The 13,895-nt window shown below is 46.9% G+C and overlaps 1 protein-coding gene across 2 annotated transcripts; it reads left to right on the forward strand.

Moving 5' to 3' along the window:
- Window positions 1–641: 641 nt before the first annotated feature.
- Window positions 642–12,781, forward strand: MSL3 (MSL complex subunit 3; the record flags this gene model as incomplete). Of its 2 annotated transcripts, none has more annotated exons than XM_084258739.1 (13): window positions 642–789; window positions 2,103–2,185; window positions 2,586–2,681; window positions 2,999–3,096; window positions 3,640–3,725; window positions 4,279–4,401; window positions 4,946–5,106; window positions 5,849–6,007; window positions 7,489–7,751; window positions 8,381–8,490; window positions 10,389–10,488; window positions 10,793–10,877; window positions 12,682–12,781. In XM_084258739.1, the coding sequence occupies exons 1-13, from the start codon at window positions 688–690 to the stop codon at window positions 12,779–12,781; spliced, it is 1,566 nt and encodes a 521-aa protein (XP_084114865.1). In that variant the 5' UTR covers window positions 642–687. The 2 variants fall into 2 exon arrangements, with proteins under 2 accessions (XP_084114865.1, XP_084114866.1); XM_084258740.1 differs by having other exon boundaries at window positions 4,282–4,401.
- Window positions 12,782–13,895: the final 1,114 nt, after the last annotated feature.

Genomic DNA, 13,895 nt, shown 5'->3' on the forward strand with positions numbered 1-13,895 from the left:
GGTGCAGGGACCTGGAAGTACCGGCTTGGCAGGGCTGCCCGCCTTTAGGGGCTTTCAGTGTGGGAAAGACCGACTAGGAGCGGGTGGAGGGTTGGGGCAGCGGGCCGGCAGCTGAGTCTTCAGATGCTAACGACGTGGTTAGGCCACCAGCATCGCCGCCCCCTGCTCACCCTCTGTCACTGAGGGGCTCCAGACCTGCCACCCGCAGGTGGTCCAAATATGCCGCCGAGGCTTTCTCCACTCCCGCCCAGACCAGCCCTAGCCTGGACCTGACTCCAGCCCGGGGGGACGCGGCGCAGCTAGGGAGGCCGGGGGCGGGGGAGGGCGGGCAGCGCCCACCCCAGATCCGCTCCCGCCCTGGCGCCCCCAGCCCCGGGCCGAAGCCCGGGAGCCCGGCACTGTGACATTCGCAGCCTCTCCCACCAGGGCCCGTGGCTCTCCCCGCCCGCCGCCCGCGTACCCGGAGCCCCGCGGGGATCGGCGGGGCCGCGCTCGGGCCAGAGGGCGCGCGCCCGGCGTCCCGGCCCTGAGGTCCCGCCGCGGCGCGGGGCGGGGCCAGGGCGGGCCGGCCTCGGCCTCCGCCAGTCCCCGCGCCCGCCCCCCCGCCGCCGCGCCGCCTCCCCGCCCCCACCGTCCCCCACCGCGCGCTCCGCCCGCCCCGGAGCCGCCCTCCGCCACGATGAGCAAATGAGCGCGAGCGAGGGCATGAAATTTAAATTCCACTCTGGGGAGAAAGTGCTGTGCTTCGAGCCTGACCCCACCAAGGCGCGAGTGCTGTACGATGCCAAGGTGCTGCCGCGGAGGGACAGGGAGGCGGCGCGGGCCGGGGACCCCCCGGGCCGGGAGGCGGGGGCGGACGGCCGCGCGGAGCTGGTTAGCGGCGGGGCCCGGGCGCAGCGGGGCCCGCGCGGCGGCGCGCGGACGGCAGGGGGCGCGCGCGGGGGAGTCGGTGCCGGGGCGCTTCCGCTTCCGCCCCCGGGCGCCAGACTGCGCGTGCGCTGTCGCCAGCCTCGAGCGTCCCGTGTCGCGAAGCTGGGCCGCGACTGTGGCTCGGGTTTGCGCGCCGGCGGCGCCTGCCAGGGCAGCGCGTCCCCAAGGCGCTCGCCGACGGTTTCCGCCTTGGCGCTCAATCTCTGCTCATCCCGCGCGGTCCCGCGGCGCGGGGGCGACCCGACCGACCCAGGTCCTAATCTGTAGCGCCACAGTGCTGGCCGTTGGCTCGCGACGTCGTTTCTTGGGGCCCTATAGTGTTTGAGCCTGGCCTGACCCCTCCAGTCAGCAGCGAGTCCCACCCCGAGAGCGAGGCCGACACAGTACCTTCCTCCGTCTAGGCCTGGCCGCACTTAGGTTTTAAATCCCTGAATCGTGTCCCGGGCCGGGCAGCCTATCCCTACCCTCGGGGACTCGGGGTCACAGGCACATCTGCAGCTCGGGTCTGGTTGGCGAGAGGGAGTGGGCATCGAAATCCGGGGGAGGGGGGGTGTGACTGCTGGCCCAAGGCCCAAGGCACGTCTGGGCGGCGCTGCCCTTTGGGGGACTTCCCAAAGCGTCTGGGCTCTGGAGTCTTCTACTTGGGGGCCCCGCCCCTGCAGCCCCTGTCTTTGTTTTCTGTTTGCTGTCTTTCCTCCCTCCCCGCCTAGAGTCTCCCCAGGAGCGACACGCCCCATCATTTGCCCCAGATGTTCCCTCTGGGGACACCGCTGGGAGGGATGGCGTAATCCCACAGCTAGCCCAGCCCTGGACGCGGCAGAGCCGAGGAGACTACAACTCCCAGAGGTCTCGGCTGCGGCTCTCTTGTCTGGCCTGGACTCTTGTTAGTGACAAACGAGCTGGCCAATGGCTTCAGAAGCCTCCCTGGCTCTCACGCTCAGGAACCAATCACCGGATGGTTGGAGGCACGTTTCCTATTTTGAGGCATCCACTCCGGGAAAAAAAATGGAATTGAAAGGAAAAATGTTTCAAACCAGCACTCGGTCTAAGAAAGTAGAGAATGCTTAGTTTTCTTTAAAAAAAAAAAAAAAAAGTCCTCGCTCTCGTTTCCCAGATCAGTTTCTAGTATTTTGTATGTTCTATCGTTGGTGTGCAATATTTCCTGGTTTCAGATTGTCGATGTTATTATTGGGAAAGACGAAAAAGGCAGAAAGATCCCAGAATATCTGATCCATTTTAATGGTTGGAACAGAAGGTGAGTACTTGTTAAACTAGAGTGAAAATCAGTCATCTTTACTTCGCAGAAACATTGCAAACTTGTTTTAAGTTGTAGAAACAATTGTAGAAAAGCTTCATTTCCTGTTTTTTGCTTTGTTATCAAACCTTGCCTATTCTAAAGAATGATTACTTTTAAGTCGATTATATTTGAATTCTCTGAGTCATTCTGGAAACTCTGCTTATTTCTTTGTCTGGATAAGTTCCTTTTTCAATTTATTTTTACCCTTTTTGTGATCTGAAAATATTTAGATAGTTCTCTATTTAAAATGTGATTAATTTTTAGGACAGATATGTCCCTGTGATGGGCTTTCAGCATTTGTTTCCTATCAAACTAAAATATGGAATTTTACATTCTTTTTCTTTTTTTGTTTGAGTAGCTGGGATAGATGGGCAGCTGAAGATCATGTCCTCCGTGACACTGATGAAAACCGGAGATTACAGCGAAAATTGGCAAGAAAAGCTGTAGCTCGCCTGTAAGAATACGAAAGTCATGACATAAATGTTATTCCACATGTTTTCTCTTAGTGATTAGAATTTCTATGACGTAAAACTATGATGAACATGGTTTATTAACTTTATATATATAAAGTATGTGAAGAGTGTATTCTAAATAATTGCTGTGTTTTCAGAGAGGTTATTGTATAATGTTCTGAAATGAATGGTACCATTTATATTCTACTAAAGTTTATTTCTCTGGTACTTAGGAATTGTTGTCATTATATCTTGTTTTATCTGCAGACCCACATTCATCACCATCAACATTGATTTCCATCGTGTTTATCTTTTCCAGAAGCACTGGAAGAAAGAAGAAACGCTGCAGGTTGCCTGGTGTTGACTCTGTCTTAAAAAGCCTCCCCATTGAAGAAAGAGATGAAAATGACAAAAACTGTGAGTGATCTGACTTCATCTTCTCATGCTAAAAACCTAGCTCTTTTATACTGCAAGATTGAGGGAGATTTTGTTAAAATCCTGGACTGGGACTCATTTCAACTCATTCCATAGAAATTTTGCCTTTTTTCATTGTGATGCTTGAAGTCATTGAGTCCATAGTTCAACCTCTTCAGCATGCTCTCGACCACTGCCATCTCAGCCAGTGTCTGTCCGCTAACTCCTGGCGCTCCAAACCCAGGTTTCCTTGTCTCTTCCTGGGTCTTGGCCCTACTTGGGAACACCACAGAGAGTCATCGGTCTTAGGTGACCGAACACTTTCAGATCATTTACTCACTTGTATTATTTTTGCATCCATTGGAATTGGTGTTATATTTTTCAAAATAAATTTCTATCCTGAAGGGTATATTTGTCTAAAGTATTTACAATATATGCAGGACTGCAGTTATTATTACCAGCGTGGAAGACATTCCACCTCCAAGAGTGGGCAGTGTAAGGGGGCGTTGGTACTGCAGCTTTGCCTGATGTTTTTGTTTCACCTAGCAATAAGCAGCTCCTCTGAAGACAGTAGTGAAGAAAAGGATGAAGAAATAAGTGAAGAGAGTGATATTGAAGAAAAAACTGAAGCGGTATAAAGTTTTCATTATAAAAACTCTTTGGTCTTTTTTAGTGGTAAAATTCACTGCTTTGACTCATTGTGTAGAACTGTATTTTTAAACCAAATGCTGTAAAGTTGTCCTTGATATTTAAGGGAAAAGAACTCCTATTTATAGTCATTGTATCTACTTGGCTCTTTGTACCAGAAAATGTTTCCACAAATCCTAGTTACTTTGTTTCCAATGAAATGATGAGCTTTATTTATATAGTGGTGATTCATTTTTAAATGTTACTTTTCAGAGCTTGGCATCTTCTGCCTGCTTCAAAGTTAACATAAATCCCACTGTTAAACTGTAACAGGGAAGGAGTGGAAAGGGGTATTTGTGATATGGTTAGGGCCCTACAAGTTCACTTTGGGCCTTTAATGTGCTGGTCACTGGCATGTGCCACGTCATTACTGGGGTAAATGTGGAGGGCTAACTGGCTTGGTTTTGCAGCAGGCTCCCATACATTCACTTTTCGTTGACTGTAGACTCGCTTACTATTTTTATTTCAAGTATTAAGTGTGGAATTGTGATTTTGCAGAAGGAAGAACCGGAGCTGCACATAAGAAGGGAAATGGAAGAAAGAACAATCACTATAGAAATCCCTGAAGTTCTGAAGAAGAAGCTTGAGGATGATTGTTACTATATCAATAGGAGAAAACGGGTACACAGGAGAGCACAGAAAGCGGGGGGCTTGTGATAGAGCTCGTGCTTAGCCATCCTCTGTACTCACAGGCTCAGACAATTGAGGATCTTGAAGGAATGAAATTTATAGCTGGAGTTTTGCAGAGTCTGGTTTCCAGTTCTCTGCTGGCAGGGCTGCGCTGCTGATTAAATGAGGTGCACAGGTTTCCCAGCCCTGGCTCTAGGGAGCCCTGATGGTCCATCTTCAACCAAGAAGTTAAGACATAATTGGTCTGTGGTGGGGGCTGCCTGTGCATATAGACTTTGTGGCTCCCCAGGTGATTCTAGTGGGTCACAAAGATGAACATCAGTGCATCCATTTAAAAAAATAATAATACCATCATCTATGTGGGGCCATGATCAGTAGGAGAAGGAAGCAAAAGAGCCTCAGAGCATATTTGAAAGATTCTCTTTGAAGAGAATTGGCTTTTTTTTTTTTGAGTGACACAACTAGACCACCATTTCCTGGGGCTATGGTGTGGACACTGGGTGCCCACATCAGGTGTCTATGTTTTTGTTAACAGTTAGTGAAGCTTCCGTGCCAGACCAACATCATAACTATACTGGAATCCTACGTGAAGCATTTTGCTATCAATGCTGCCTTTTCAGCCAACGAAAGGCCTCGCCACCATCATGTCATGCCACACGCCAGCATGAATGTGCATTATGTCCCAGCAGAAAAGAAGTGAGTTGGGTGGGAGGGGAAGTGTTGTCCCACGAGTCTCTCTATGTTAGAGAAGTGACTTCCACTTAGAAACTGGTCACACTGTCTCCATTTCAGTTATTTGGAATTCATTTACTATGTCACTTGATAAATAACCTATTGATAATTCATTTAATATCAAATTTTTGTCCCTTTTTTGAGATTTTTGGTAACTGTGCTTAGGTGTCTGGTCTGGAGGCACTGAGAATGTGTGTTGCTTCAGCATCAACACCAATTTTTTTCAGTGATAGCATTTAGGGAGATAACTTCTTCCTTGAGAAGCACCAGAATCAGCGATGAGAATTGTTTCAAAGCTTGTTTACGAACAGGTCTTTGTTGTACTCAGGGTACTCATCCTCAGAGCTTGCCTTGCTCACGTGACCTAGGCTGGAGTGCGGTTAGACAGGCCGGTGGTTCAACATGAAGCAAGTGCTTGCTAGAGGTCACGGGGCTGTCACTGCAGCTCTCAGGATCGGTGTCTGTTCACCTCGGCAGCAAGGCTTCTTGGGCTCCTCGGTGGCACTGAGCATGTTCATCTGTGTTCTGCGGGGTGTATTATAGGTCTTTTTCCTTTGAATTCTTTGTTGGTAGCATCTGCACATTCATTCCATTCTTTACATGGATAGGTGTGATTATTAATGTTTATATTTATTAAGAATATGACATTTTGGAAGATTTCTATTATTTTATTGGCTCTCTAATCTTTTCTTTTTATTCTTCCCAGCGTTGATCTTTGTAAAGAGATGGTGGATGGATTAAGAATAACCTTTGATTACACGCTCCCGTTGGTTTTGCTCTATCCATATGAGCAAGTTCAGTATAAAAAGGTGACTTCGTCCAAATTTTTTCTTCCAATTAAGGAAAGTGCCACTAGCACTAACAGGTAAGCTAGATAGCTCCCAGTTAGACCTCAAACATCAGGGGTCAAATAGATTGTGAAGATTTCCTTCTGCTGCTGTGGGGCCAGCATGTTTGGAGACAGGGAACGGTTACCAATTGCCCTTGCCAAGTGCCCATGCTGGTGGGTTTTCCCTTAGGTAAGCCAGGGCTTCATTCACTTGCAAATGTCTTTGAGGGATTTTACCAAGTGAAGATGCTACTGGGGCAAACTCGCTTGGGTTTTGAACAGCTAGTCCTGTCTTTCCTAAGATAGTGGGGCCAAGAGAGGCGGTCTGAGCGGGCAGATGGAGGTTTGACTTTAGCTCCCTTCACTGGTCGTGGGACTTGGGGGTGGTGCCTCCTGAGCTTGTTTCTGCCTCCACATGATGCAAGAACATTGCCTCCTTGGGCAGTTGTTAAGTGAGAAAATTTGTGAAGGGCTGATTGCCTTTGCCTTCAAGTGAAGGTCAGTTCCCTTCCCACCATGTTCTTCCCCAGGTGACTGAGCGTGCCCAAATCTCTATTTGGGGGAGAGAAGAGGGCTATCCCCCAACCTGAAGTCTATCCCTTCCTCTCTAGAAGATACTTCCTTGTCTCCCTCATGTCTCTTCTTCCTGAGAGAGTGGTCTGTTCTCATGATTTCCTCACCTGCAGCTCCTCTTGCCAGCTCGTCTCTGCTTTTGCACACCACTCGCCTGCTGACTGCTGCCCAGGCCCTGACGCTGACTCCTGTTCACACACAACTCTGTATTGTCTCCTTTCCCTTGTGCCTTCCCTTTGTTCCCCCTGTCCCTGCTTCCCTACCGGGTTACCATCTCTCCTCAGCCTGCCTTCCCTTCTCCTTGGTTTCAACTCAGGTGAGAGGCCTGTGCGAGTCACCCAGGACTGTGTTCACATCCTGTCCTATCCTCGAGGTTCCTGGAGTCAGGTGGACTGTGTTTCCACAACATTCACCCAGCACTTTTTACATCTTGCCAGTAGTTGGACTGTGCTGAGATCACGTGGTATTCTCTTTCTCTCTGCCTGGGCTTCTCACCCTTGTCTTTGCTGGTGATTGGAACCATCTCCTTGGTGGCAATGGGGCTGTCCTGTGCAGTGTAAACTGAGGAGTCATCTTCCTGGCTTCTACCCACAGATGGCAGTAGCACTTTCCCAGTGTGACAACCTAGACCAGTTGAGATGGTGCCAGAATCCCATGCAGGATGGATTCGTACCCACCTGAGAACCTCTCTAAGCCAAATACAAAAGGGGCCCCACCATCTTCAGTGCCAGTATGCCTCCCAGAGTTCTTGAGAAGATTTAAGTAATGCATCTAGCTTACTCTTTTTAAATGAATGCTTATTCTGGCACATTTGGATTTGAAAATGTACGCCCCCCTGCGGTGGAGCTGAGAGTATGTTTTCTGTTCCATCTGAAGAGCGAACCTCCAGGTTTTGTGGAGGTTGTGCAGACTGGGTAGGTACATCACTCTCCCCTCTTTCATAGGAACCAGGAGGAGCTCTCACCGAGCCCACCTTTACTGAATCCATCCACACCACAGTCCACCGAGAGCCAGCCTACCACAGGGGAACCAGCGACCCCGAAGAGGCGCAAAGCAGAGCCCGAAGCCTTGCAGTCTCTGAGGCGGTCCACGCGCCATTCCGCCAACTGCGACCGACTTTCCGAGAGCAGCGCCTCGCCTCAGCCCAAGCGCCGGCAGCAGGACACATCAGCCAGCATGCCTAAGCTGTTCCTGCACCTCGAAAAGAGTAGGTCTATTCTGGGTGGCGGGTCCTCTGGACTTGGTCTGGCTCATGCCCTGCACTCCTGCTCCTGAAGTGTCCTGTTAGCACTGGCGCTGGAGAAGACCAGGTCGAGTTCATAGTCAACCCCATATTTGCCCACTGAGCTGTGGGAACTCAGTGCAGGAGCTTGGCCCCAACCAAGGCTCATGAGGCTTTTGCCCTAGCAGCCTAGGCTTGAGAGAGGGGAGCTACCGAGCCTCCAGCCCTGCAATGGGACACTTGGTGCCTGCTGGCTTAGCTGTCTCTCCCCACTCCCCACCCCCCAGCCTTAATCCACTCTTCTGGGCAACCATACAACCACTAGTGACTTCCTGTCCCAGGGGATTTGCCTCTTGTGGGCACGGGTTTATATGCATGAAGCCATATGCACATGTGGGCTTTGGTGTGTGACTTACTTCACTTAGCATGTTTGAAGCTTCCTCATGTTGTATAGTGTGTATCAGTTCCTTATTTATTCCAGGTATTGTCTTTTACAATAGGAAAGTCTTACTATAAAAGATGAATAATTTCTCTGCTGTTTATAAGGGTGTTCTGACTTTTAGTCCATGGCTCTGTGATCTACAGCAAATCATTGACATCTTTTCCTTTTGAAGAGACACCTGTGCATAGCCGATCCTCTTCACCTGTCCCTCTGACCCCTAGCAAAGAGGGGAGCGCTGTGTTTGCTGGCTTTGAAGGCAGAAGAACTAATGAAATAAACGAGGTAAAGAGTTAGTGTTTGCTGTTCATCCCTAGTGAGCCCTTCCTTTTATGGTTGCTTTAGTCTTGTGGGAGGAAAGCAGGCTTCCTTAGAAGCATCACATTGCTCTTGCTGTGGAAATTAACCAAATTGTTCACATGACACTGTGCAGCACTCATTGCGTTTTTGGTTTCTAAGTGAGAAAATTGTTAGGATTCAAGCCCTACACTGACAGTCACCTTTTATCTTAAATGAGGGCAATTGCTGCCATGTGAGTATTTTCATTTTCTAGAATAGTTGCTGGTGCGCAATTTCTGCAGAAGATCAGAGAGTAAATATTTTAGGCTTTGTGGGCCACACAGTCAGGTGTCTTGGGCCAGAGTTGGCCCCAAGGGCTACAGTTGGCTGACCCATTAGAGAGGCTAGGAAACCGAATTTGTGTTACAGTAACGTTGAAGGAAAGTTAGGAAATCTCTAGTCCAAGCATTCCCTGACATCCCATTTTTCAGACAGGGACATACACATATTATTTAAGGGGAATATATTTCTTTTAAAAGGTGTTGGAATATTCCAGCAGGACCGTTCCCACTCTGGTCAACTGTGCAAACCTGCCATCTAGTGGTTGTAGGAACAGCTGCATGCTCTAGTGAAAGTAGGATTTCTCTGGAGGATGGTTGAGTAGACATTCAGTGCGCATGTTAAGTGCCTGTACTGTGGTGAGTCTTAAGCAGGGCTCTGCATGCCAGTCACTGGAGACTTTCCCCCAGTGCCCTTTGCTGCCCCCCGCATCAGGGGAGGGTCTAGACATGTATGTCTTTGCTTATGATCCAGAGGTAGTTCCCGCTCACACCCCCATTGGGAATTCCTCTAGAATCCTTATTTCCTCCCATTTAGCTGTGACATATAGAGGTGATACACTGCGCTGCAAGGCAGGCGCGAGGGAGGATTCGCTTAGTACCTAGTGAATTATCTGCTTTGCACATGGGTGTGTGCCTCATGCCTCCAGGGTCTGCAGTGCCCTATGCTCACTTCTAGCATTGCTGTCAAAATGGTTCCCAAGCTGCTTCCGTCGCACGGCAGGATTTCCAGGGAAAGGAAAGGGCTACAATGGCCAAAACAGTTACTGCCAATTTATATGTAGTAGCTGTTGAGAATCCAGAAATCAAATGTTTCCTTAATGTTGTCTTCTCCCACTTTTGTCTATTCTTGTAAGCTTGTGTTTATTTTGATATAGGGGAATTTTTTCTCCCTCTACGTACAATTCAGTCTCAAAATTTCCAGGTGATTAGAGGGGTCTCCGTGTTGCCAAGAAAGGTGGATTCTAAAAGGCAAAAATGTTCTGAAAAAAAAATTAAAAATGTATTTATTTATGCCTACAAGAACTGGGGTGTAGGCCAGAGGTGTGTGGGGTGAGAGGATTCACCAGAGAGAGTGGGGAGCAGAACACACGGATCTACTCCTGAGGAGAGCAGTGAGCAGGTCTGCTGTGCCATGTGGCTCAGCTCCCTGGCAGGGGATCGAACTGAGGCCACAGTGGCTGGCGATAGCTTGATAGCACTGAGACTTTAATCCCTGTGCCATCACCGAGGCCCCAGTGTTCTGAAAAAAATTACAGAAGAAAAGTAATACATGTGCAAACATGTAACCTATAAGGAAAACTGATACTTATACCCTCCTCTGCCCCCTAAGTCATCATCCCAAGACTAAGAAACAAACACTTAGCATTTCTTATACACTCAGTATATTTTCCCCATTTTGTTACATAGTAATTATATTATGTTAAGTGGTTGCTTTTATGCAAGTATAGATTGAACATTCTTTTGTAACATGGTCCTCTTCAACAGAACGCTACACTCTCCTGTGTGCTGAGATGATGCCCACGGTGAAGCTCTAATAAGGCATTCAATTCCCGTTTTCCCTAGGTCCTTTCCTGGAAACTCGTCCCTGATAGTTACCCCCCGAGTGACCAGCCACCTCCACCCTCTTATATTTATGGGGCACAACACTTGCTGCGATTGTTTGGTAGGAAATCGTTTTCTCTTCTTTTGGCTTCAGTTTTAAGAGTCTTGTTAGTTTATGTACATCCATTGAAGGGGAACCGCTTCAAAGAAAAGGGCACTGGATGAATATTAAATTTCATAGAAACTGTGTGATATTTGTACAGCTACGCTGTACAGCAAGAATTTTGGGTTTCGTTTGATAATGTAGATGTTAATTTCAGTGTGAATAAAAATAAACAGGGACCCAGATGCTGCCTGGGTCTGTCTTATTCATTGTCAGGTCCTTCTGATTATCAGTGGTTTTACTTTTATTTTTTCTATCACAGTGAAACTTCCAGAAATCCTTGGAAAGATGTCCTTTTCTGAGAAGAATCTGAAGGCTTTACTGAAGCACTTTGATCTCTTTCTGAGGTATTTTTGATGCTTTGTCTAAACCTACTTCTGCTGCCTGTGTGACTCCTGGCTCTGTATAATAGCAGTGTTCCCTAAGTACAGAGACTTATGACTGTAATAAGGGTTTTTTTGGTGTTTGTTTTTTCCATAATTTATCCAGTAATTTCTATAGGAGAGGCAATTAAGATAATAATTTAATTTTACATTTTTTATTCAGCAGCACCTTAAGCAATGGACTTTGTTGCATATACATAAGCTACTTAAATGTTAACATTCACAGGTTGGATTTTGGTGTTTACTTTAGGTTAAGATAAATGACAAATAGTCTGTGCTGATAATTTGTGAATTCAGAAACATATATTTCCTTATGTGATTTAGCCAGCCAGTTTATTATATCATAGGCTCACTTGCGCCAGCCTCTGCTCTCCCCCTGCTGTGGACCCCAGCCTCATTTATGCCTGTGGCCTATCTCCCTCTCCCCTCTAGATGCCTGTGCTCAGTTCCTCTCCTTGGCCTTCATGGCTGGTTGTCTCCCTGCCTCACCCAGTTCATCCTGGTTGCCTCATCACGTTTCTTCCTTCTCTTTAAGGGGTGCCTTTTCCCTGTAGTCAGGCCCCACCCTGCAGAGTTGATCAAGTAGGATTTTGACAGAGCATAGAGTACCCCAGCCAGAGAAATCAGTACTGGAGTTCCTGATACTGTCATATAGGCATTTTGAATGAAGTTTCTGTGAGTGGAATCAGACTTTATCACATTTTCTTACAAACAGCTTTCAAAAATACCCTCTTCCCTTCCTCCTCCTCGTACAAACCCACAACTGTATTTGGCATATAAATTTTGTAAACAATTCAAATTATGCCAATAAAATATGAAGAGAAAGCTGCACGTTAGCCTACGAAAACCTGCTAATTTTGAGTTATGCCCACATAGGAAGGAGGAAGTAGGGTTTTAGGAAGTAACCTACAAAGTTACATGCCAATACAGAAATTGATTTTGAAAATGTCTTCAAAGACATCGACTAGAGGTGGTGGACTCAGTACTACTGACTTAAGGATGCAATCGATGCAATTAAGGAAGAGTGAGCTGTTACACCTTCACTCAGTTTTTACTGAAGAAACTGTTTCAGAAGTTGATTCTTCATTTTTTAGGAATTTGGACAAGACCAGGGAGACAAACATGAAGCTAATTAGCTTAATAGTCAATTTGGCCTATGTGAGAATATTTTGGCCCTCCATGGTGAAATCTCTGACACTTCAGCGCCAAATGTATTGCAGACTCTGGAATGACTGACTCCATTTAAACACCCATCGTCACTCAGAAGTCTGTCTTCTTGGTGGATGTTTTGGGCACTGTAAGCTGGAACTGTAATACCTTTTAGTGTAGCAAATTAGGATCCAGAATTCTCTCCTAGTTATTCCATTCCATTTTGGTTTACCCTTCCCAGTATAAGCATTTTATATTTCTCAAGTGGTATTTTTGGGTTTATAATTTATTGTTTTATACTGTTTTTAAAACAGGAAAAATGTAGAGAGTCCCCCTTCTGTACAGAAGTGCTGATATAATCAAGACTGCCCCCCTATCGGAGTTTAGGTTCTATTTTTAGAACTTGATGCTAGTGAAGGGTTCCAGGAAATGGTAATGAGCATGGCAGCCAGGTCTTTGCTATGTAGGTAATCAGTTTATAGAAATCAAGACCATATTCACTTTGTTTTCTTCCTCATGTCATGAAAGAGTGCAATGTTAGAGTGGTTATAAGTTAAGCTTTTGCTTACTGGTTGGTTTTACTTACTGTGATAATCACTGGGACCATTTATTTTTCCAGATTTTTAGCAGAATACCATGATGACTTCTTCCCAGAGTCTGCCTATGTGGCTGCCTGTGAGGCGCACTACAGCACCAAGAACCCCAGGGCCATCTATTAAAGCTTCAAGCTTCTGGAGGAACAGCTTCTCTTTCTAGCTTAGTACCCAGGTTCCCAGGGAAGAGCGGGCAATGGTGGACCTTTAGAAAGAGAGCAGATGGGATGACTACCCTGGGGTGGGGAGTAGGGTCCTCTGGCAGAGACAGGCCCATTTATTTGAGTTCCTGCACACTGTAGGTATTCCTGTTAAGGATTGCTTCCTCGGAGCCTGAACAGGCTCCCACGCCTGACCCCTGTCCCTGCATATGTCTGTCATGGCAGGAAGAGCAGCTCTGTTGACAGTGAAACATTCATGAGTATGCATAGGGTAGGTTGTTGGAGTAGATGTTATAGTTATTTGTTAGCAATAACCCGTTGTACAGTTATTTGTTAGCGTTAAGCAAAATTGTTTTACAGTTTTGGAGCTCTGTCTAACAAATGTTAGTTCTTCTTGGAAACTGCAAAGGAGTCCCAAAATATCTTAGAGGGAGTTGATACATGGTAAAAGAAAATTTACAGCTATACATTTGCTTCTTACAGTTCCTTTTCTGTCCAACCTTATTTTTGGTGATCTAAATAAAATGTTGCCCATCTTGTTTGAGATTGCACAGCTATACTTTGTTGTGTAATGTTATGATTCTCTTTCTGTTAAATGTTATTTTTGGTGATCTAAATAAAGCATTGCCCATCTTGTTTGAAAGAATCAGGAGAGAAGTTTTTACTCTGGCCTTGTCCTCTTTATTGCTGGGGAACAGGAAGACAACCTCTTGACTCATAACTTTTTTGTTTCCTGTTGTTTCACCCTTGTGCCTTTTTTGTCAAGGCCTTTTGTTTTCTTCCTTCTTTGATTTTGCCTCACTCGGTGGCTCGACTGGGAGGTGGTTCCTGGAAGTGGGTACAGCTCTTCACTGTCTTGTAGCCATACTCTGGGCTGAGCGAGATCAATGGCCCTAGGCCATTGCCAGTACCCTACAAGCCATGAATAGAGCACCTGCCTTTTCTTACAGTTCTGCTTAGTTGATCTTAACCTGTGAACATCACTGGTCATGGACAAGGGCCACAAAGTTTTTAAAACTATAGATTCCACTAAAGTGTATACATTGACCAGTGATAATCAGGGACTCTAATCTGGAGTA

Source organism: Talpa europaea (assembly GCF_964194135.1).
Source record: "Talpa europaea genome assembly, chromosome: X".
In the NCBI taxonomy this organism is placed as follows: Eukaryota; Metazoa; Chordata; class Mammalia; order Eulipotyphla; family Talpidae; genus Talpa; species Talpa europaea.